This window comes from Hyaloscypha bicolor (assembly GCF_002865645.1).
Source record: "Hyaloscypha bicolor E unplaced genomic scaffold K444scaffold_157, whole genome shotgun sequence".
Taxonomy (NCBI): Eukaryota; Fungi; Ascomycota; class Leotiomycetes; order Helotiales; family Hyaloscyphaceae; genus Hyaloscypha; species Hyaloscypha bicolor.
Window position 1 is genome coordinate 87,685 of NW_020194659.1, and position 23,612 is coordinate 111,296.

At 51.7% G+C, this 23,612-nt stretch overlaps 6 protein-coding genes across 6 annotated transcripts, besides 1 other annotated feature; 3 read left to right on the top strand and 3 right to left on the bottom strand.

Annotated features, from left to right (window-relative positions):
• Window positions 1–1,694: 1,694 nt before the first annotated feature.
• Window positions 1,695–2,099, bottom strand: K444DRAFT_541825 (uncharacterized protein; the record flags this gene model as incomplete). The annotated part of the gene is made up of 1 exon (XM_024875829.1): window positions 1,695–2,099. One exon carries the CDS (start codon window positions 2,097–2,099, stop codon window positions 1,695–1,697), a length of 405 nt encoding a protein of 134 aa, XP_024730157.1.
• A 122-nt stretch (window positions 2,100–2,221) lies between these two features.
• Window positions 2,222–2,428: a sequence feature (Protein overlapping with rRNA (K444DRAFT_619229, PMD53254.1) was converted to a misc_feature.).
• Window positions 2,429–7,729: 5,301 nt separating this feature from the next.
• Window positions 7,730–13,638, top strand: K444DRAFT_646810 (uncharacterized protein; the record flags this gene model as incomplete). The annotated part of the gene is made up of 4 exons (XM_024885250.1): window positions 7,730–11,040; window positions 11,080–12,343; window positions 12,390–13,469; window positions 13,522–13,638. 4 exons carry the CDS (start codon window positions 7,730–7,732, stop codon window positions 13,636–13,638), a joined length of 5,772 nt encoding a protein of 1,923 aa, XP_024730159.1.
• Window positions 13,639–15,495: 1,857 nt separating this feature from the next.
• On the bottom strand, window positions 15,496–17,655 carry K444DRAFT_541834 (uncharacterized protein; the record flags this gene model as incomplete). The annotated part of the gene is made up of 2 exons (XM_024875831.1): window positions 15,496–16,803; window positions 16,837–17,655. Coding segments are annotated over 2 exons (2,127 nt in total), but the record flags the coding sequence as incomplete, so codon positions are not given.
• Window positions 17,656–18,192: 537 nt separating this feature from the next.
• K444DRAFT_171839 (uncharacterized protein) lies at window positions 18,193–18,881 on the bottom strand. The gene has a single exon (XM_024870744.1). It carries the CDS (start codon window positions 18,674–18,676, stop codon window positions 18,332–18,334), a length of 345 nt encoding a protein of 114 aa, XP_024730161.1. The 5' UTR covers window positions 18,677–18,881; the 3' UTR covers window positions 18,193–18,331.
• Window positions 18,882–19,522: 641 nt separating this feature from the next.
• Window positions 19,523–21,771, top strand: K444DRAFT_619236 (MFS general substrate transporter). The gene is made up of 3 exons (XM_024881477.1): window positions 19,523–19,981; window positions 20,044–20,497; window positions 20,579–21,771. Exons 1-3 carry the CDS (start codon window positions 19,742–19,744, stop codon window positions 21,478–21,480), a joined length of 1,596 nt encoding a protein of 531 aa, XP_024730162.1. The 5' UTR covers window positions 19,523–19,741; the 3' UTR covers window positions 21,481–21,771.
• Window positions 21,772–22,051: 280 nt separating this feature from the next.
• On the top strand, window positions 22,052–22,820 carry K444DRAFT_619238 (uncharacterized protein). The gene is made up of 3 exons (XM_024881478.1): window positions 22,052–22,205; window positions 22,251–22,529; window positions 22,584–22,820. Exons 1-3 carry the CDS (start codon window positions 22,082–22,084, stop codon window positions 22,739–22,741), a joined length of 561 nt encoding a protein of 186 aa, XP_024730163.1. The 5' UTR covers window positions 22,052–22,081; the 3' UTR covers window positions 22,742–22,820.
• The last annotated feature ends 792 nt before the right edge of the window (window positions 22,821–23,612 follow it).

Genomic DNA, 23,612 nt, shown 5'->3' on the forward strand with positions numbered 1-23,612 from the left:
AGTGAAGAATCGATGATAATCACGTGTCGGGACATTTTCCCAGCCTGGGGGGTTGGGATACTCCCGAATCTCACTCGACCAGCTCTCCAGTGAGCGACCCAAAAGGGCGACCAGCCGAAGTCAGCTTACAAGAAACAACACCGCCCTATCAATCCTGCATCGTCCATCCTCGTCGAAACCTTTATTGGCTGTCCCTTGCCTGGTCACGTCCAACCTCTTGGAAAGTTCTCACGGAGGTCCGTGGTTCATGCAACCTTTTCCTGTACAAAGAGATGTACTTATGTCGCGTTTTCTCGGACTCTCTCGCTGTTAGTTGGGGCTCGAAAGGCCGAAAAAGAGAGTGCTGACAATTGCGGCTCTTCATCATGGCTCCAGCATAAACCATTTTCGTCCCTAATGTTGATTTCCTTCTCAAAGTCTTATGATTTCATTCCGAGATCTTATCTCTATGGACTTAAACACTGTCTGTAAATAAAGTTCTTAGTGCTGAAGGCAAACATAAGCATTGTCATAAGTTACAAAGCATCCCTTTTTGCATTCGCTCTCACGTGACTTTGGATATAAACAGAGAACCTCCTCGAAGTCAACTATGTCTTCAGCTCCTATTCTACTCTTCCTCGGCTGTGAATCCAACATTGGAGCAAATGTAGCCGAAGCATTTATCGCTTAGGGATGCAACCTAGCTTTAGTCTCTAGGACAATTCCAGAGGAAGAAGGTACACCCACCGAGCGTCATATCAAGAGTCGACTTTTCAGGCGCGAGTGGTGTGCCAAAGATCTTTGAGGAGGCGCAAGAGAAGTTTGGAGGGCCGCCGAGCGCGGTGGTTTACAATTTTACAATTGAATATACAGTCCTTCCATTTACCAATCAAACATCTCGAAGTCTTCATCTCTGATGTGTCTACGCTCGCACCATCCCCTCCAACCAGACTCCTCCCCGCTTTCTTATATGCATCATTCTGCAACATTATTCTAGGTCTCGCATCCCGCCCCGTTGCCAACATTTCCCCCACCCTACCCCCGCACATCAAACACCCCCAACCTCACCTCGACATCTCACTCCCAAATCCTCACACCACACAGCAGTAAAAGTAAAGGTAGAGCTAAACACTCACGCCCCCCTCCTCGCCACCTCCCTATTCTCTTCATCTAATTCTCGTCCCACCTTCCTTCCCCTTCCTTCCGCAATCAACATTCATCTTCCCCTCCCCCTCCCAAATTGGAATCCCTAACCCAGTCTGTCTCCCAACCCCCCACCTCACTCACACCTCAACCCCCTAGCCACGCTCACATGTGACCATCGCCGGTACGGGATCGAGTTTTATTACGCGGATGAGAGGAAAGGGGATGGAATGGGGTGTCTACTATGCGGGGGAGGAAAGGAGTGGGCAGATGCGCGCTTGCGAAGATGGATATTTGGTTACTCAACGAAGTACCAGCTGGGTAGAGGGGACGAGGCCCTTGGAGGGCGAGGCGAAGTTCTTTGAGGGGTTTGGTTTATAGGGGCATTTCGTTTCCCGTTGTTGAGAAGTTACTGGGGCAGAGTGTTAGTACATTCACGAAGTGAAAGAAGTGAAGTGGAGGAGCAGGGTTTACGGCGGATTGAATTGTATGCAGTGTTGTCTCTACGGTTCCTTCTATCTTACAACAACAATCACCGTACATTAATAATGAACGGGTATCTCAATAACGAATCAACCACTCGCCTGAATAATGCCCTTCATCCCCGCAAAGCTATCCGCTTCCTTCCCCCTTAACTCGCAAATTTTCTCATCCAACCACTCAATCACCTTGCCGTACTTACTCTGCTTCTTTCTTAGCACATTTCGAAAGGCGTTTAGTGCCATGTATTCAACCTGCATTTTCTTGACCCCACACTGATACCCCACATTCCTCTTGTTCTTGCCTTTGCTCTTAACCAGCACATACGCCATCTCGATCGAATCTGTAATAGTCTTGATGAGCAACTTCGTGCCCGGCTGTTTCCCAACTGGGAGGCAGCGGGTATACGTCCACATTTTGGTTGCTGTCTCGAGGAAAGAGGTGTAGATGTTGGTGAGCACGGTGCTGGTGGAGTTGTAGGAGGTGTCGAGGTACATGGCGTGGGATTGGAGTTTGAATGAGTCTTGGAGGAAGTCGTCAGTTTCCACCCTGGCTATACCCATGGAACGACCCAAAAAAAAATTCTGTTGCGGGATGAGATAGAAGCAAGGATGTGGGGATGGGTGGAGAAGCAGGGCAAACCAGCTCGCAGGGCCGAAAGAAGGGCAAAAACGAAAGTAATGCAACATTAAAATTAACGAAGATCACCGCAAAAGTACCATTCAGTGCAAAGACCCTCTTCATTTCAAGGGGTAAAAAAGCAAAAACATACAACAGCAGGTATTCGCTGGTGGTCACCCACCCAACTACTAATCTGCCGATCTGAGGCTTGTGTATGGCAGAGCGGACGGGATGCCCATTTCTCCTCAGTCTGTGGTCGTACGTGACAGACATATCTACTATTTGGATACATAACCCTTCTCGGTGAAGTTGAAATTCGTTCCAGAAGGGAAGTGACGCAGGTCACATGACCCGAATCGTTTCTTTCGAAAACATGGAGGGTAAACGATAATGCGGATCAGAAGGACGCAATGGAGAATCTGAGGGCCTTGTAGAAGCTTGCGACAGCCAAATGTGTGTTTCAACACTTGTAGTTAACTAGAGCGCACGAGGAGCACGTGATTGTCCCGATATTGTTGGGATGCAGTGGAGCAGCGCGCTGGCACAGGACCTGATCCCAACCGCAATATCGCACTTTTAGCTCGCATGTGCAAAACTCGGTTGCGCAGTCATGGAAATTCGCGATTCAGACGACTCAAGCTCGGTATGTGGGGGATACGGGAGAGTCGTGTATCACATCCACTGTCCCATATCCGCGTCTCAGATCATCTTCGGAAATTTTCAGTGCGCTGTGTTACCACAAGATGAAGCCACCATAAGATTGCACCTTGGCAAATTTAAACGCACAATGAGAAACAAAGAAAAACTTGTGAAATAGCTTACTGAGGACCTTGCGATGAAACGCCTTCCCTGGCACCCTCGAGAATTCAACGGTCAAAGAGTCGGCGATTGCTTTTTTTCCCTTCGCGTCAGCACACTCGCACTTATTTCACATATCAAGGAAAAAGGAAGGGACGAACATATGTCTTTGCGTCGTTCGCGATCCCTGCTGAAATCTAATCTCTTTGTGTCGATGAAACTGCCGCAGAACGGGAAGCCTTGTTTCTCCACAAGTCGAGGGACCTTCTTCCCGTTGATGGTGACCTCGAAGTTCACAAGGGTTTTGTCCGGGTTGACGCGCACGCCGTAAGCCGGGAGGCCGTCGTGCATGATCTGCAGGAATTGTTTCGTGTGTGCTTTTTCGGTGCTAATGAGGAGGAAATCATCGATCTGTCTCATTAGCAGGCTTTGACCGGGCTGAAGAAAGTCGAGGTGATGGGCTTCGAGATCGGCGTAGAAGTAGTTGCAGAGAAGACTTGAGACAACCGAGCCCTGTGCGATGCCTTCCTTTTGGCGGTAGAACTTCTTGCCTATTTTTACCATGTTTTGCTGCACGTGTTGGGAGAGGAGGTTGAGGATTTCGTCCCGGTCGCGGAATTGGGCGACAATGTTTTCAACGAAGATTGTGTTCTTCTTGCCGACTGCTAATTCCAGCTCGAGGTTCTCTTCGAAGGTATTGAAATCATCGCGAGGCTTGGCGAGAGCTGTGAATTTTCTCATGGGCTTGGCTCTCGTGTCTTCACGATAATTTTCTCCCGGCTTCATTTCGAGGTGTTTGTTGATGCGATATTCGGATTCTGTGGCAAGAGAGGACATAAGTTGAAGTACTGCCGACTGGGGAATAGTATCGAAGGCAGCTTGCACATCAAGCTTAGCGAAGTACAGTGGCTTGGAGCCTGAGAGTTGAGATCTGAATTGCTTCAATCTGCCGTACATGTCGCCGACTGAACGGAGCGACGATCCAAAGCGGCCGGGACTCGACATCTGGACAAGTTAGCTATAATTAAGGGAAGTTTTATCTTTGCTTACAGCTTCCAGGGTGAAGACATTGTATACAGGAGCTAGAACAGAGTTGATACTAAAGCCGAGTGTCCTCTGTCCCGGTTTGAGAGCTCTCCGCTTCAGATTCATGATTGGTCTAACACCAGTCTCTTTGGGCTGCAATCGGACTTGAGCGAATCCCAATGATCGCGATTCTAGTGTATTGCGGGCTTTCTCGAGCTTGACTTCTTCGAACATGCTGGCTTTTAGTTTGGCGAGTGCTGGTTCGGCCAAAGATCGCCAGACGTCATGGCGAAAATAGAACAGACGGTACTTGTGCACTGATTCAGTGACATGAAAGTTGGCTCGGATAAGTGGAATGAGAATTGAGTCGAAGACGTAGTAGATGAATTCGTGGAATATCTCCCAGCGTTTGTTGGTATCTGCCTGGGAGAGCTTGTTACCAGCTGTGTTTGGTGGGCTAAGCCATTCTATGTCTGAAATCTGGAAATAGTCAGAGACGAATCTATTGTGGTTCGTGAAGCTTGCCTTCAAGCCTTGAGAGACCTCATGCAGCGAAAGGCTCTCGAATCTGCGGAGGCCAATAAAGCGATCGACGTTCTGAAGAAAGACTTTCTCGTTGTCTGTCTTGGTGCGTCCAGTACCCCAGAACTCGGAGGGGAGAAGACGAGAGAGTACTGCGCGACAGAATGCTGACACCATTGATGCGGATGTTGAGTGGTCTAGCATAGACTGTTTTCGAGGCGGTGCTTTGGTTGTGCTCGTAGCAATGGTAAGGGTTGATGGTGTGCTGTTCGGGATCTGGGTTTGGAATTTCGATACATCTGAACTCTGTACTGGTTTTGGTACATTGTGATTTGTTGCTTGCTCAAACACCTGCAAAGTCAGCAAGGCTTCATAAAGGTGGAGTGAAATTACCGGGCAATAGTGTTCAAGCAATTTCTTGTACGGACAACGAGCATGCTGGATCTGCAGCTTTCGGACCAGTTGCACGGCTTGCCCCCTCAACCTCTTGGGAATTTTGGGGTTCTCTGCTGATGAATATCTTGCATTAATCTCGTCTTCCCGAAGTGCGTAATCCTTGAATGGCTGGACCGTTTGGCGTGGATCCACATCGTCTGTGAATACATTGTGGAGCCCAAATTGTCGAGGAAAGATGTACATCGTCACGTGGGTGGTACTTCGATCGAGCAGAGGGTTCGCCTCCGCTCTATTGCTCTCCTTATTCGCTATTACTGTGGCATCTCTCAGTGGGTAGCGATTGAAAACATCTGAGATATCAGCAGAGAAGTAGTGGAGACTCGGGACTGCTCACGGATATGTCTTAAACCAAACCTCACGCCCCCTTGCTTATTCATCGCTGCTCGAGCATGCATCATTCTGTTTCGCACGAAAGAGATGTTCGAGGGACTTCTTGCTGTCTTCAGAGAGGGCTGGGGTTTTGCTGCCAATGGCTGAAGATCACCCAAAGGATGGCCTGCCTTGTCAGCTATTGAAATGCTTTCAACGCATAGCACTTACCACTCAATTGATGATATGAACCGCGCCCACTTCCAATAACCAAGAAGATCCCGCAATCGAGAAGTAAATCTATCATCGCCCTCTCCCCTTCCTTCCCCATCAAGGCCAGTACTTGCGGCCATGGATCGGCTTTGATTGAAGTCACGTGACTGTTGGGATGGACAGAAAGGACACCCGGAATCGCCGACGCTGCATTGTCCCCACGGTGTACAGAGCGTGCAGGAATATCCTTTTGAAAGCCTTGGCACAATAGATGCTTGACCCAGCCATTTGATGCACGGTCCTTGGAGAACAATAGCCAAATGACAAAGTCAACAACCTGAACGATGTTAGCCGATGTCTTACCACAATAGCATTCCATAACAATAGCAATCAAAAACATGTATAAAAGTGCCTACCTCCGATTGCGAAAATATCTCAACTCCAGTCAAGTTTGCAAAAAAGATAGAGTCATCTGCCTTTTGTGAGAATGTCGTCCATTGCTGCCACCTTTCTTGCTGCGAGACTCCCTTGTGCTTCGAGACTCCAACCAAGGTCTGATCGAGGTGTTTGCAGAGCTTCTGATCAGCCTCTGAATCGGGCCTCTTTCCGACAGACAGGATTTTCTTTCGGCGGACCTTGGAGCTTGGTGGGAGTTTCGAGATTAGGAACTCTCGGAGTGAGAGGACCTGCGGGTAGAACTGAGCAAGTAGAGCTTCCTTGACCACCGAACCCTTGCTGTTCGAAGGGTCGGAGATCCGTTGACGTTTGAGGTTACCTTCAACACGGTGATTCGGCCTCGACCTCTTTCTCTTGCCAGCCATCATGTGCACCTTGAACAAGTTGACTGCAAAAGTCGGTCCACGGGGTTCATGTGGGTGGGTATCAGATAGAAGGCATCCACCCGGAACTCGACTTCCAAACGCGTCTCGGCCACGGAACTGAGAGCCGGTGCGCCAGTAAGTTCCTGAATCGACGCAAACGGCCGAGGATGGCGCATAAAATGAAAGTTAGACGCGTCCTTGCGGGTTGGTGCGTGATGCAAGCATCCCTCTGCTGCTGGAAGATTGTTGGGGGAGACTTCTTGGCAAAGCCCTGGGTTGATGGAGCCTCCCTTGGGGGAGCCGAAAGTCGAAAATCAAGACACCCAATACTGACCCAATACTGACCCCAAACAGGAAATATCGACTCCTCCGATATCGACCCCTTGCGTCTATGTTTATCACAAATCCACGATCACGCCCCTGGTGCCCCAAGATAGATGGCCCATGCCGGGGAGGGGGGGGGGGGAGAGGGGGGTGCTATTAATGGAGACGCGCTTAAAGGATCAAATGGCGGAGCTTCATGCTGGATCTGGTGGATTGGCTTTTTGGCTTTAGCCGATAGCACGAGGATTGGCCCAGACAGCCTGCGGTGGCTGCAAGTGCGGCCATAGGCGACAACGTCCCGGTCGGCGGTGGAGATTGAGAAGCGACGGAGTCACGGAAGCAAGCCGAAGCCCAGCACACTACACACCTGCACTCTGCACAGGCAGGCCAAAAAGCAGGGTCAAAAGCAAGGTCAAAAGCAAGGCCAAAAGCAAGCCAAACGGGCTGCCAGGCAAGTAAGGTTAAGGTTACTGTACGGAGAGTACGGAGTACTGCGTATGCGTACAGTAGACTGGAGAAGCAAAAAGTGATCGATCTCCAAATCTCTCTCCACCTCCACCTACGCCCACGCCCACGCCAACCACGCCCAACACGTCCACACCCTCGCCCACGCCTCCGCGGTCCACCTCCTCCTCTCCCGCGTCAACTCCCCGACACCGACACCAACACCGACAACGACATCGACATCGACAACGACAACGACACCGCCCGTGCATTGCCTGCGAATACCCTCATCTTTGCTCCCTTCGAACCTTGCTGCGCACCCCTCGAAACACGTTCCTGCTGCCCTCTGGTCCTATCATTGGGCCTCAAGTGCAAACGTTGCTCGTACAGAAACCGCGACCCTGCACGGCCCTTGCGAATCAGCTCTGCCGACCACTCAGCACTGCCCACGACCTGATACGACCTGCATGGATCTCTGAAGAACTCATCGTCACACCAGCACGACCACCAGCAGTCAGTCAGCAGCCAGCACCCAAGCACCCAAGCACGCAAACGGGACTGGCGAGCATAAGCCTGACCGATGTTCAGGCATCATGGAGTCTGGTATCAACGCCGACCAGAACTTCTTCCTTCGCAATCAATACCTGCCGCCAACTTCACCTGAGCGGAATCCGCAGCACCAGCACCAGCACCATCACCAGCGCGTCTACGACCCTCCTCCTCTCGCCGACTTCGACCAGCAGCGATCGCCGCAATTGCCGCCAAAGCTGCCCTTCCTCACGGCCCAGAATCTGCAGGCGGTGACGGGGAATGGATACGTTGGCACTGTTGGAGACAGAAATGCGGATGAATTCTACAGAGAGTACCGTGGCGTGCAACAGTCGTCCAGCGGCTTCACCAACATGGCTGCCAGTGCAGAGTCCCGACCAGCAGCGTCGCCGCTGAGATCAAATGGGAATGGCACCACCCCGAAACATCCAACCATCCCGAATGCACGCACCGGATTGAAGCCCGCATACCGTGCAGCCTCATCACCCCTAGACGACCGCACGGGTCTGAACAACGCGAAATCCTCGCCTGCACTGAATGGTTACGCCAATTCACGACAGCCCAGTGTCAAAGACCTGTTGAAGCGTTTCGACCAGAACAATTCGCAGCCTGCATCCGAAGCTCCAAAGGCCCCTGGACGACTTATCACGCGAGGATTGAATAATGGACCTGGATATGCAAAGGAGCGAGTTGGATACCAAGCTAGGACAGCAAACACAACAAATACAGCGGGCACGAGCCGAGCAGGAGCTTCCTCAAGCCATGTTCCACCCAACAGACAAAAGTCCCCAGCACAGACGAGAACACAGCGGACTCGATTTGCGACTGAAGACCAGCATTCCAACAATACATTATCAGGTGCAGCTCGGCCTGCGAGACCACGAAACGCGGCCACGGGGTCGATATCACAAGCCTCGAAGTCCATGGTCAACCTCTCCCCGACCTCACCCCATGCTCCGTCCCAAACACAAAACAGACAACCTCTCTTTGGCGAGGTTATAGGGCAAGGAACACCAGATATTGCCTACGGTATTCCGCGCGCCCCCATTCGCAGAACCTCGGACTCGAACCTGCAACCTAATTCAGCACATCGACGAAGCAAGTCTGATTTCGATGTTTCTCCCTCCTCCCCAACCGCTTGGTACCTCGGTGTTACGCCCACATTGGACGATGTTGATCCAAACAAAACGCGGGCCGCACCTGGCCACAACCGAAACCACAGCGATTTCGCGGACACGAAGGTAAATACTATGAACGGTGTCAGTCCATCGTTTCAGAATTCACACTCTCGGAGTCCTTCACTTCAGCCCTCGGCATCACGCCTGCCTAGAGCCACGCATCGACTCAGCGGCGGTTCATCCGATTCTTCGAGTCTACCTTCAACGCGTGCGAACTCGCCCTTTTCCACCAAGAAACTTGCGAATGGGAACCCCCCAAAACCTGGCCAGAGGCCCTGGAGCCCTGCTGGTCGTGGTCGTGCCATAACCCCAACAAATCGCGAGAAGACACCGACAGGACGAGGACATCGAGGCAAATCGCACAGTCCCGGGAACATCAATACAAACTCAAGCCTCAAAGCCTACATTTCTGCCCCTCCTCCGAAGACATCCCCCCCTCTTCGGAGTTCGCGACCACGACAACCTGTTTCCTCTGCAGCAGCAGCCGCTGCCGCGAAGCCCAGGCTTCCTGATCCTTCCACCTCACCGAAGCAGACTCGAAGCGGCATGAAGCTAACTCGAAATATCGCAGGAAGTGAACATAAGGATCGAAAGATCTCGGATGCACAATTGACGAAGGAGGATTTCGCGGCGCGAAGAGCTGAGATACATCGGGCATACACAAAGTCAATTGCGTTGGAGGATCAGGCTAGGATTCGCGCCAACAACTTGAAGCGATTGCAAGAGAGACAGGCCCTCGACTTGGCAGTAGCAGAGGCTGCAGAGGCTGCAAAGGCCGCGGCGGAAAAGGAAAAGCTTGCGGAAGCACAAGCACTTCCTGCAGAACCAGTAGCAGAGCCAACCCCAGAGCCAACCGCAGAGCCACCTGCCAGTCATCCACTACTTCATCTCACCACATCTTTTCAAACCCCACAATATCCTCGCAATGAACAGAATCAATTTCCTGCAGGCCAAGACTCTCCGACGCTTGGGATGCCAGGAACCTTCATCGACGATGACGAGCCTCCATCCGCAATCTCGAATGCTACATGTACGACAGAAATTGACAACGAACCTCAAACGGAAGCCGCTCGGCTGAGTCGAATGCCATCCGGGGGACGACAACGCAGTGGACTATCTAGTCATGTCACCTACATGGAGGATGGACTGAGTGCAGAGCAGGCATTGTTTGGTTCGCAACACATCGATGAAGACACGATCAAGATCATGCTCGAGCCTCCTTCAGCGGTAGAGCCACCAGCAGAGCCCACGCCTACGAAGAATCAGTTCGCCAGAGATCCTGCGCCGCCAGGTGCGTATCAGCAGGATGATGACTACCGCAATTACAACCAGCCAGTGTTTGCCACTACACTTACGGCTGCGAGCCCGTTGGATTCAACACCTGGCCATTCCGAGGCCATATCTCCCCTGTCTGGCAACGAGGAACCAAGATTTGGGTATGATGAGGCGAATATTTCAGATGCGAGCGATCCTCACGAAATGAGACAAGTATCGCAGATTGCCCCCGAAATCTCATTACATGAGGAGCCAGAAGAAATCCCAGAGTCCACCGGGGAAGAACCGAGATTTCAACTTCCTATGCTCCGAACAGCACTCGCCCCGCAATCGTTGACCCCCAGTGATGTCTCACATGACTACCTCGGGACTCCTCTCACAGATATGGAGTACGAGAGTTCAGATGGAGCAGCACCCCACGCTGCTTCGTCCGAAGAACGCGACAACAGGGATGGCGAATTATCCCCCGATCAAGAGCGCACAAGTGGCTGGAGTGATTTCAAGATGAGATTGTCTGCCGAGCAGAAGCGAACAAGTGTCTGGACTGATTATTCTGTTGATACCGGTGATGAATGCTCTGAGCGAGAGGAACATGCTGCCTCCAAATTCCCCAGTGCGACCCGTCCAGCACCGCCACCCCCAACAGAGCAGACGGACTCGACACCGGAAGCCCAATCCAAACCCGAATACAGTCCTCTGCCTTCTCCACATTTTCCCGGCGATATTCCACAGCGAGAGAGTTCGAATCGCCACCAACTGCCTCCCCTATCCACGAGTGGTAGCTTTGCCCAGGAATTTTCGGATTCTTCGCCTGGCTTTGCTAATATCCACATGCCACTCTGGCCAAATTACTCACCTCCTCCCCCACTTCATCAACCTGGCGAATCCTCTCCTGCCCTGTCGTCGGGTCGATCACCACCGCCTGCAAGTCTCTACAACAGACGACCACCCTCAAGTTTGTACCAATCTAGCCAAAATGGTGCTCGTAATCCCGAGTCAAGACGCGCAAGTGATGATGTATACTCTCCGCGAGCGTCTTCGTCGACTCCCAGATCCAGCACACAAATATCTTTAGAGGAGTCTTCCGCTGACCAATCATTGAAATCAAAGAGCACGACAGCCACTTTGGCAGGCGACGAAAAGGAACAAAAGCGTCTCTTCCAGCGCCGAATGGTGATCAAAGAGTTGATTGATACCGAAGCAGTCTATCTGAAGGACATGAATGTCGTTGAGGAAATCTACAAAGGCACTGCCGAGGCGTGCCCTAAGCTGGATACCGGCGACATCAAAGTGATCTTCAGAAACACCGATGAGATTGTTGCATTCACAACGATGTTCTCTGATGAATTAAAGTCTGCCGGATCAAGTGTGTACTCATCCAGATCCCCGAAGCCGAGCAAAGCTGTTGCATCCCCCTCCGCAGACGACAGATCCTCGATCGCAGCCACACTAGCGGAGGAAACCGATGAGCAAAAGGATCGAAAGACATTCATAGGAGCAAACTTTGGCAAGCATTTAAAAAGAATGCAGATCATCTACACCGATTTCTTGAAGAACAGCGAGATCGCAAGCTCAAGATTAGGCATTCTCCAGACCGATAACGCTGTGAAGGTCTGGCTGGGCGAGTGTAACCTGGTCGCCAAGGATCTTACCCAAGCTTGGGATCTCGATGCATTGCTGGTTAAGCCGGTGCAGCGCATCACTCGGTACCAACTCCTCCTCGCCCAAATTAAGCAGAATACCCCCGCCGACCACCCTGACTACGAAGCTCTGGCTCTTTCCCTGCAAGAAATAGGAAACTTGCTGCAGAACATTGATGATCTGAAGAAGCGAATCCACATGGTGGGAAAGATTGTCGGCCGCAAGCGCAAGGAGTCGGATGTTCGGACCGGTTTGGCTAAGGCCTTTGGCCGGGCTCGTGAAGCAAAGGTCCAGGCGAATCCCAACCGACCTCGCGATGACGAGGTGTACGTGAAACTGCACGAGAAGTTCGGTGACGATTACCTTCGCCTGCAAGTCGTTCTTCGAGATGTGGAGTTCTACACCCGTCAGGTGACGACATGGACCAACGACTTCCTTCGATATCTCTCGTCAATGGAACTCATCATGCGGATGACCGCAAGTCCGTATCCTGAGCTCGAGAGCAAATGGGCTCGATTCAATATGTCAATGAGAGATATGGGCACCATTGCGTTGGAAGATCATGTAGGTATTCTTGAAGTGCTCGTATTTCATTCGCTGATATATTTAGATCCTCCACGTTCGGAAAAAGGTCATCGAGCCATTCGAATCAGTTATCCAAGCTTACGGCCCCCCTGGCCTGGCAATGAAGAAGCGGGCCAAACGCCGCCTCGACTTCGAGAGAGCTCTCACGCTCAAGTCGCAAGGCAAGAAGATTGACGAGAAGTTGACCGATCAGGTCACTCAATATGAAGCTCTGAATGAGACACTCAAGCTGGAGTTACCGAAGCTGTCAGCTTTGACTGTTAGTCTTGGCAAAACTTGCCTGATCCAACTCGTCCAAATCCAGACCGAGTGGTATCACATCTGGCAAGGAAAAGTTGGAGCTGTGTTGGAGAAGGACCAAATGCCCAAAAGCATCACAGACATTGTCGAGATGCACTTTCGGGAGTTCAAGTACGTCGAGGCAAGTGTCCAAACGCTAGGAATTGTCAGTGGCTATTTTGAGAGCTTATCGAAGACCCGAGGATCTCAATCAACCCAGGATGATGAGTCTGCTCGCCCTTCGTTGAGCGCCACAAGCCGGTCACGAATTCGAGGACATTCGGTCAACAGCGACAAATCTCCCAGTCTCCCGACTCCGGACTTTGCGAAGCGATCCAGCGGCCAATTCACCTTCTCGCCTCTCGTCTCCAATTCCCCAGGCCTGCCACAGCTTGCTTACCAGACTCCTTTCTCGAATGGTCACTCCCGCGGTGGATCTGGTTCTCCTGCTACTCCCGATGGCTTCATCTCTCGACAACATTCAAATCTTCCAAGACCAAGCACTGGACGAAGCTTTACTTCTGACGGCGGCATGCGGGCTGTCAATGATTACAACACTCAAGTTCGTCGCGAATCCGGGTCTGGCTCAGCATACAATCACCATGTCGATGGACCTCACACTGGGCGCCCGTACTCGGGTATCTTCCATTCGGCTCTGCCTGATGGTCCAGAGGAGAGCCAACGATCATCACGAACTTCTTCAAGAGACAGGAATATATCTGGCGGTTACAACGTACTCTACCTGGCGGCAAGCTTGTTCGAGTTCAATATTAGTGCAACGAAATCAGAGGCCGGTTACCCTTACCTGACATATCAGGCTGGTGAGGTTTGTTCTGTCCCGTTCCCTCTTCTTTGGTCCGAACTAACAGACGAAATAGATCTTCGATGTCATCGGCGAGAAAGGCGAGCTCTGGCTTGCAAAGAACCAAGACGATCCTTCTGACCAAGTCGGCTGGATCTGGAGTAAACACTTTGCGCGTTTGGCGACCGACTGAAGCACCATCGCGAGATGTTCTTCATCGTGTATAATGGCGTTTTACGAACGGAATGGGATTTCACGGCGGGGAGTTTAGTAACAATAATACGGTACGGCAACGAGTGCGCGCCTGGTGCGCTCGGATCTGATACAGCTACCTATACAAGGGAAAGATGGCAGGTGGCGTTTTACGGGTTATTTCACGTTCTTCAGCATCTCGTGGGCATGAACTCGGCGAATGGGCAAGCGACCAACTACATTGTTTGAGTTTATCTTTCTTTCTTTCGGAGGTTCGATTTCATGCTTGGGAGAGGCATATGTCTGTGTATTAAGGGGTGGGGAAACAATGCGGCGATGAATGAATGGGGTGTATTTACAGGACGATGGACGATGGGATGAATCTGCTTATGGCGGCTGGTAGATCACGGTCACATCGAACGGCGGACTGTTCTGTTCGTTTGGGTGGGATTTCCACCTACACTACAATATGATTCGCAGGATACATGACAACGTTGGGTTTTTATACCTGGCAGAGGTTAGGGTTTCACCTAGCTAGAGGTCATGAATACTGCGAGAGGGAGCAACATGCTTGTATGCAGAATAGAGCATATAGATGCAGATCAATCAAAAGTGTCTGATTACTGAAATTCTGTTCCCCTCTGGCTTCAATGTGGCATGAATCGTGATTGCTGTCTCGCACCCTTGCTTTCGTTGAGGAGTGACTTCTTGCTGGGCACGTGACGCATTAACGAACTTCATGTGAAGATTTAATTTCCCAGGCAGAATCCACAGGCTCAGGACTCTCCGTCTGATTGATGTATCAATACATGGCATTTTGACTAGAACTCAGTAAACCGTGTCCTTTATTGGCAGATTCCCAGCACAGACACTCTCAAGTAAGTGCCCTTTTCTCTTCCCCCATCGTTCTCTTGCTCCGCCTCTTCCCCCTCCTGCTTCTCTCTCAATTTAACTTTCCGCTAACTTTCCTGGCCCCGATTCCGGCTACTCTTCCTTAAATTGCGCTTCTCTTCTCTCCCCGGAAAACACGGCCCTCCAGACATGAAGGAGCTTGACCTGCGTTATGGCCATGGCCACGCAACGGTTTTTTCCATAGCATGCATGGAAGTCTCTTGCTTCTCCATGCTCCTTGATCCTTTCTCCACACAGGGGTCTTCGGATGGAGAGATCGGACGCGAGAGAAGGAGGAGGCACGAAATCGACGCTAGACAAAAGCGGCTCCCTCTCGAGTTTTGTTTTGCCATGTTAAAAATCTCCAGCGCGGTGGATTAGTTAACACCAGATACAGATCTCCACGAGAGACAATTATTTCACTTCATCGATGCCCCATGCCCCCTCCCATGCCCATGCCCTGGCCCAAGCCAGATCCCTTCCGCGGCGCAAACGGCGTGTCAATCCCGCCCCAATGCGTATACGCCGTCGTCGGCGGCACCGGCGCCAGCAAGTCCTCGCCATCGCCCACTCCAGGGAGGTAATTAACCTGGTTCCCACCCAGCGTCATGGGTACAGGTCCTCCAAAGTCTTCACTGCCTCCAATGATCCCCTCTACGCCTCCTCCGCCACTGCCAAATAGCCCACCCGCCCTATCTCCGCTCAATAACCCGCTCACTCGCCCACTCACTTCGTTCGGGCCACCTAATCCAGCACTGCTGGCGAAATTGTCGACGCCGAAGAAACCCTTCAGGTCCCAGGGCAGGTCGACGGGTTCTTTCTGGAACCAAGTGTTTACTGCGGTTTGGACGTTTGGTTGGGCCGGGTTGTTTTGGGATTGCGGGGGCCCATAGTCGAAAGAAAACAAGCCCTGTTGATGTTCCATGTATCGTCTAAACTCCTCGTTTCGATCTTCTCCTTCGCCTCCTTGGCCCTGCGAAGCCGAGTTCGGGACGTCGAAGATTCCGACGATTTTCGCGAGTTGGAGCGCAACTTGGGTGAGGATTGTGAAGGTGGGGCAGAGCTTGATGGGTTGTAGTGCGGACATCAGGTCGCGCACTGCTTGTTTCCTAGCACAGTCTTCAGGCGTGTCTAATTCGTCCCACGGGCGGGCGAGGAAGTCGAATGCGAGGATGAAGACTGAGTGGTAGATGTAGTAGGCGTCTACCCATTGGACGCCGTCGAACATGTCGTTTACGAGAAGTTGGTGCAGGAGCACTGCTGATTTGCGGGAGTAGGTTCCGCAACTGTGTGAGAGGTTCAATTCTTCGGTTTCGAGGTCTTGTGAGCGCACGTGGCGGCCTAGTTTGCGGGCTAACTGGACGCCGACTTTGCGCAGGATGAAGGGACGCGTGACGAGCGATTGGATGTGGTGGTATTGGATATGGAGGAGAATTACTGCTCTCCTGTGTTGTGGAGATGAGGAGGGAAATTCGAGACGTAATGGAGGAGGGAGGCTATTATGCCAAGAGTCGAGGTCGAGAAGAAACTGGATGGCGACACCGACTTTAGGATATTCGCCTTGCTGCGTCGTGGAGGTGGGTGAAGCGTAGATTTTGCGTCGCACAGACGAGAGCAGTTTTGACAGCCGGACGGAATACTCGATATAGGATGTTGGGACGGACATCCCGCCGTCGAGCATTATTTCATCCGGGAAGGTAACGTTGACTTCCATGTCGTCGATTGCGCAAGGCCGGCCGAGGATGGCGCATTGTAGTTGTTCGAAGGTGTACGCCGTCCACCAGACTCTCTTGCGGACTTCGCGCTCCATGGAGTCGAAGCCCCCGGATGTGCCTTCGCGGTGCATTCCTAAGGCCATAGCCATTCTGGATGCGCAGCCTAATAACATGAACGCGCTGTTGCGCTCGGTGCAGTTGTGTTGATAGAGTTGGAGAAGCAAAAGAGCTTGCACGTTGATGAGGGTTGTTGCGCTGATTAGCTGGTGCATCCGGGCTTGCACGAGGTCAAGGTAGTGCCGCTGTATCTGCGCAGATTGTCTCGTGTCTCTGTCCTCCAAGGCTTGGGCACCGAATACAAGCAGCATAAAGATGGTGCAGATCCAGCCGGGCTCGACGTCGCGCATCAGGATGTGCGGCTGCAGCCACATGGTTTCATAACGTGACTGGAAGGTCGGCCGATGGAAGAGGGGGTAGTTGGCGTGGACATGCTCGAAGTAGGCGGAGATGAAGGTGTCGGTTACTTCTTTGTTTGGCAGGAGGGAGAGGACGGTGATTTTCTTGAGCCGGCTGTTGAGGGATGTGCTATCTACTGAGCCGGGAAAGAGAGATGGTGCTCGAGGTCTTGGGGCTCTTACTGGACGCATCGGATCGCTCATTCTCATGTCGATGTTGTCTTCAGAAGAATCCTCGCTTTCTTCTTTGACGATGGGCTCAAGCGCTTTGCTCCAGTTTGAACCAGCGAAGTCGGCTGAGATCTTGGACCGTTCATCGTCAGGTTGGACAGATTTCAAAGCTGCGTTGAATTCAGCAACCATGTTCCTGACAGTAAGAACAAAGCCAAAAGAGCTTGATGGGCCAATGTAATGGGATGGTCCTTGCGGCATGGGGACGAGCTTCTCTTCCACCACGCTCTGCTTCCTCGATGATGAGCTTCCAGGAGAGCCTTCCGGTTCTTTTGATGTCATTGAAGGGCTTCCCCCACTTCCTTGCGAGTGCTGAGGAGACGTTACAGTTGGTTTAGGCGGTTGACTGAAGACCTCTTCGGCAACAGTCTGCTCATCGAAGGTGGGCAGGGCAATGTCATGTTCTTCGGCGATTGCGTAGAGAGTTTGGAGATCATTAGTATCTTTGTGAGGATACAATCCCTTGATCAAAGCATCGAGAACTCGATACCGGACGCTGAGTGTCTCCACACTTCCATAGATTCGGGTCTTTCGAGGCAAGGTGGACTCGCAGTTGACGCCAGCCTCCAGGCAGCTCTGGCACGCCTCGTGGGCATCGGTGCCGCTGGAGCGAGAGCATCGTATCCTCCTCTTCTTACAGCGATCGCAGCTCACCAGCGCTCTCCTTCGTAAGTGGTCCGGGATGCGGGCCTTGCCGGTCTTCTTGCCTTTCCCCGTGAGATCCATCGTTTGGTGGATGTCAGCGCCACACGGTTAATTGCCGAATGTACCGAGAGCGCGGACCTGGGAACCTGTCTCGCGCGGGAGTCGTACAGACGGGATCCTCATGAATCGCGATTGGGGATTGTTTTGTGTCTGGCTGCAGCCAACAGCCTCCGTTGAGGTCGAGATGTCGTTGGAATGTTCCTTTTGTGGGTGTGGGGAAGGGGAGGTGGAAGGGGGAAATGCGAGGCAACGCTAAGCTTTTCTCGGGAGCCGCCCGACCGACCGATGTTCAGGGCTGCAGCAGCCCATTCAGGGCTGGTGATGGTCTGAGAAGTGCCCTGCCAGGCGTGGACAAGGCTGGGCAAACTGGCAAGGGTCGGCAGGATGGACGATTTGCGGCGATTCGCAGCGAGAAGTGAGTGGTGGAGGAGGAGGAGGAGGTGTGGTGGTGGTGGTGGTGGTGGTTTCTTCTGGTTGATGCTGAAGAAGCGCTGACGAATGCGGGAGCACGGAAGCAGGGGAGCATAGGAAACATAAGAACATGGGAACAGGGAGCAAACGGAGTAAGAACATGGGAGGGAGCATGGGAGTATGGGAGCATGGGAGCATGGGAACACGGGAACACGGGAACACGATATTGCACGGGCCACGGACGTTACACACGACACCACACGGCAATTGTGGGCTGGCGATTGGCTCAGAGGGGGAGTGCCGTGGCCTGGGGCTGGAACAGTGGAGGGAGCAAGCAGGGAGTGAAGTGTGAAGTGTAAAGTGTGGAGTGTGAAGCGTGAGGTGTGAAGTGTGAGGTGTGAAGAGCGTGCGGATGAGAAGTGTGGTTGTTTAGCGCCTCAGCAGGCGTACCTAGTCGGTCCGCAATCCGCATCTCAGAGCGCAACAAGCCAGTGCTAATTCTGGCCATTGCTCTGGCCTGGCCTGCGCCGCCAAGAGCCCAAGAGCGCAAGGCCTGCGCTTGGCAGGTGATCTGAGCCGGTGTTTTGAAGTAGAACTCGACTTTGCATTGAGAAGAACAGGCTCTCGGCATCGAGCCACCATGGCGGCTATGCTAGCCATGGCATGCTATGCCATACCACCTTTCCGCACTCACCTTTGCTTCTGCTGTCAACCGGCCAATGATAAATCCCGCAGCCCCCAATCCAATCCCATGTTCAGCCCCCAACTACACCAGGCCCAACGGGTGGTGATCCCCAGCATGCCATCAATGTCGTTATCCGCCTCCGCTCGTCTCCAGGGACACGCTGCTGGGCCTAGGCCAGGGCCTACTGGACGCGCGGGAAACGTGCGGCGTGGGTTCGCGACCCCCTTTTCTGGGTTTCCATCCCTTCCCTCATCCCTCGCAGTCGCATCTGAGATTTGCATCCCGAGATTCCAGCATCATGCTGTGAAGGAACGCAGGCCGGCCCCTGCTCTGCCCTGCTCTGCTCTGCCCTGCCCTGCTTTGTCCGGAACCCGGCACTCGGGCGCTCCAACCAGGCCCTCTTTTCTGGCTATTCCACCACTCTCCACCTCTACTCCTCAAACCAGTGAACTACAGTCTACAGATGCCACAGATACCACAGCTAGAGTACCACAGGTGCCACAGAGGGACCACAGCCTCCACCACCAGCGCACCTCCAAGCCGTCCGGGCCGCACTAACAGCCAGTGATGGGGAAAGGCCGCACTGGGACGGCGGGATTTCCCAGTTGACTGTGCATTGGCCAAGAGACAGAGCAGCCTCGATTGGACGCCCACGTCGCCCAGAGCTCCGTCGGCTTGGAACGTGTTATCGCACTTGGGCGTGGCGTTGAGCAGAGTCAAACCAAAACTCAGCTGGAGCGTGTGGCGTTCCTACCGCCAGCTCCCCATCAACTCTACCCCAGTAGCATCCCAGTCCTTCGCCCAGAAATCCAAGAAGCTGCCCCCTTCTTTCACTAGGCCGCAACATTTTGAGTGCCCCATTTCCACATATCAAATGCTATTAAGCTCTGCCTCCCCTCTCTCTGCCGGCCGGCCCTAGGGCTGGAGTCTCCCTCTCTCGCCTCTCTCGTCCTCCTCTGCTTTCTTGCGCAAAGAGCGAAGCGAGCGAGCGACTGCAACCTCCCCCCAGCGATGGATCGCGACCGCGTGGAGGAAGGCTTCGCAGGCGCGAACATGTCTTCCTCGACCTACGTGGGCAGCAGCGACGGCGCTCTCTCGAAGCAGATGTCACAGATGTCGCAGACGCAGATTGAGAAACGGGGCTCATCCAACTCTTCGGGATCGCTCGACGCTCACACTCGTCCCATCAAGCTGGATTCCAAGGGCCTGCCTCTCGTGCCCCAACCCAGTCGCTTCACCGACGACCCACTGGTCAGTTCTACGCGCCCCTGCATCCGTCCATCCATCCCTAGATATTTATTGACCGCACGCAGAACTGGTCGCCGTGGTTGAAATGGGCAGTCCTTATCCAGGTCGGCTTCATGGCCTTCCTGGGCCCGTACAACGCAGCGCTCATCAACCCGTCGCTCGTCCTGCTCAGCAAGGGCATCGGCGTCGACTCCAAGACAGCCGCCTACACGACGACCACGGGAATCATCCTGGGCGGGATTTCGCCGTTCCTCTGGACACCCCTGACCAATTATTATGGCAGGCGGCCAATCACGCTATGTGCCATTCTGCTCACCATCCTGGGCGGTGTCGGCTCAGGGGTATCCCCAGATTTCAGCGCCTTGCTCGGGACGAGAGCGTTATGTGGGTTCGGCTTCGGGGGCATGATGTCAGTCGGCACGGCGTGTTTGAATGATATGTTCTTCCTGCATGAACGAGGAGCGAAGACGGGAGTTTACTCAATATTCGTCACGAACGGTGCTCATGTTGCAGCGCTCAGTAAGTGCTCCGGAGACCTGGTTCTGTGCCTCGCTGTTGCAGATCACCGTTAAATGTAGAGCTTCATCTAACATCGCACAGTCGGCGGCTTCCTAGGCCAGGCAGAAGGATGGAGATGGGACTACTGGCTCGGCGCAATCAGCACCTCGCTCTCCTTCGCCGTCGCACTCTTCCTCTTCCCTGAAACCCTCTTCTCTCGAGATCCCATCTTCCTCTCCACCCGCACACGGACACGAACGTACTTCCAACTCCTTTTCGACTTCAAAGGCAACATGATCCCCGGTCGTCGTCTGCATGCTAGCGACTTCCTCCAATCTTTCAAAATGCTGAAGTATCCATCAATATTATTTCCAGTTTGGTATTACGCCTGGGGCTGGACATTCATTAACGTCATGCCCGCCATCACTCTCGCTACCATCTATTCTCACTTCTTCAATCTGAAGGCAGGACCCATTGGCGCGTGTCTCGGAATCTCGTTAATGATCGGCTCGTTCCTGGGCGAGTTCTTCGCAGGCAAAGCCTCCGACCTCCTCATGACCTACCTCGCCAAACGTCATGGCGGGAAGCGAAAACCTGAACACAGATTATACCTCTGTACACTCAGTGCGCTGTTCATGCCCGCAGGCCTAATAATCTTCGGCAGCACAGTCTCCTCGCAACCCTCGTACCTCATCCCACTCATCGGGCTGGGCGTTGGCGTCTTTGGTCTCCAGATCGCTAGCACGACGCTCTATGCTTACGTCTCTGACTGCTACAAGCCACAGACTCCTGAAAGCGGCGTGCTGTTTAACCTGAGTCGTGGCCTGTCTTTCATAGTCGGATACTTTGCTCTCCCGTTCGCCGGGGCGGTGGGGTACTTTTGGGCTTGGTTTACCTTCGCCGCCGTCCTCTTCGTGTCGTTCTTTCCCATAGTATCGCTAATGGTCTGGGGTGAAAAATGGAGGCGAAAACTCGGAGAGCCTAATTTCCACAGATATCTCTGAGGCGGTGTTTGATTATGTTGTCCCGGTCTATGGTGGGAATGGAGCGTGGAGTTTTGGGGTGGGTCATCATCTTGGATTGGAGTTTGTTGCTGTACATATATATACCCCAGTTGTCTCTCGGTGCCAATGCATGGAGAGCTGCATTGGAGGACAGAGTTGTCTGTCAAGATGGAAGATTCAGAAGTCTGGCTGGCTACTAGGGATGTGTGATACTTGTACAAGTTGGCGGCCTCCCGATTGTACTTAAACGAAAAACAAAGTAATGCCGATCGAATAAACCTTATCCAGCGGTCTTGAACTTTCCAACATCTAATATCTCATTGATTCTCGCATAAGTATGCTTTGCTTCCTTTGTTCTCATCGGGTCAGAATTGCCTCCTGAGGGCCCGCCTCAGTGTGGGCGATGAGACATGGCTTTCCGGACCCTAGCTGATTGGAATGGACGCTCAAAGGCCAGCTTGGCATAGAACGCTAAGGCGGGGTAAGTACCAAAGGGCATCTGAGACATGTCTTACTTCGACCTAAACACTGAGTACTTAAGAATGGTCATCCTCTGGTATGCCCACACCACCTCGGCGCCTGATTTGAAGCTCCCTTCGTCATGAAACTGGTCGTGTGCGTTGTCATTGTAGGCATAGCGGTGGCGGCCACGGAGCCCATCGTGTTAGAATATCGCCAAGTAATCGAGACGCGGGTCCAAGCAGATACATACATTGCTCTTCGTCGTAAGGTCGCCGCATGATTCCGATCCATGCACTAACACTTTCTAGGAAGGGACTCGTCCACATCCACTTCAACATGCCCTTCAGGCAAGGAGCTCTGCTCCGCCTCCAACTATCCCCAAATCAACTCCTGCATCCCAGCGAGTTCGCTGTGCTGCGATTACACCTTTAGCGTGGGATACTGTCCCACATCTGCTCGCTGCGGCAGCGGTAGATTTGCCGGCTGTTTCGCCCCTGATCCCGCGACCCCGGTGGTAACCGTTGTTGCGCCGTCGACGACGCCTGTGGCTTCGGTCTCTGGCACTGCAGGGACAGCTTCGGGGGGTGGTGAGTAGAGGTCCTTCAGGGGGGAGCGAGTTGGGGAGGAGCTGACGACTTTAGGCTCGGGAGCGCCAGGTACGGGGCTCCCTACAGGGAGTATTGTTGGGATATCGGTCTCTGTTGCTTGTTCAGTGATAGGGCTAGTGTTTGGGATTGGGTTCAAGATCTGGAAGCACAAGAGGAAGGAGAAATTGGGGAATGCACCTGCTGTTGCGTGAATCATAAGGTGGTAAAGTCAATTATAATAGGTAATATCTAGTTATTTGTCTATATATAGGTTCACAATACTTATACTGCAACGATTCCCTGCCAGCCACATTAATGAAAGCTCCTAGAAGAAAGTAAAGAAGAAACCCTCGATGTATTATAATAAGAGATATTGTTTATACCTGCCTGGATATTAAAAGCGAGGTTCTAAAAGCAAAAGCCAAACTTCTAAGTTCTGAGGGCTTTTAGTAAATAGCAAATTAATAACGCATTTATAAAAATTTAAAAGCCTTGCTTTCTTTTATAAAAATACTTTAATATATTACTTGTTTAGCTAGGCTTACTTGGGTTTCTTGCTATATATACTTACTAAATAAAGAAATATATTATATGAAAACTAATAAAATATAAACTTTATTTTAATTATTATAAGATATATAATAATAGAGTAATATATAAGTAATTAAGATAAGTAAACTATAAAATAATACTTATAAATATAACTAATTTCAAGAATTAATTCTAATAAAAAACTAATTAATATTTCTTTTTAAAGCTAGAAATATTTTCTTATATATTTTCTAGTATTTAGCCAAATATATAAAGTTCTTTATTTAATTAGAAAATGCGATTTTATATAATTTATATAATTCTAATTATAAGCTTTATCTAAAATAGAAAACTAGATCTATAATATCTAATATTTATTTATATATTATTATATATATCTATTATAGTAATTTCTTTTCTAAGTTCTTATTTATTATACTTTACTACTTTACTAGTAAATTTGGTATTATATAACTATAATAATATATATAGCTGGCTAGTATTTAAAATACTAAAGCTTTTATACTTATAAGCTTTTCTCTTTAATTTAGA

Coding starts and splice junctions, on each gene's coding strand:
- K444DRAFT_171839 (XM_024870744.1), bottom strand. CDS start 18,676: ATGCCGAGAGCCTGTTCTTCTCAATGCAAAGTCGAGTTCTACTTCAAA.
- K444DRAFT_619236 (XM_024881477.1), top strand. CDS start 19,742: ATGGATCGCGACCGCGTGGAGGAAGGCTTCGCAGGCGCGAACATGTCT. Junction 19,982..20,043: donor GCTTCACCGACGACCCACTG/GTCAGTTCTACG, acceptor GACCGCACGCAG/AACTGGTCGCCGTGGTTGAA. Junction 20,498..20,578: donor TGCTCATGTTGCAGCGCTCA/GTAAGTGCTCCG, acceptor AACATCGCACAG/TCGGCGGCTTCCTAGGCCAG.
- K444DRAFT_619238 (XM_024881478.1), top strand. CDS start 22,082: ATGAAACTGGTCGTGTGCGTTGTCATTGTAGGCATAGCGGTGGCGGCC. Junction 22,206..22,250: donor TACATACATTGCTCTTCGTC/GTAAGGTCGCCG, acceptor AACACTTTCTAG/GAAGGGACTCGTCCACATCC. Junction 22,530..22,583: donor AGGGACAGCTTCGGGGGGTG/GTGAGTAGAGGT, acceptor TGACGACTTTAG/GCTCGGGAGCGCCAGGTACG.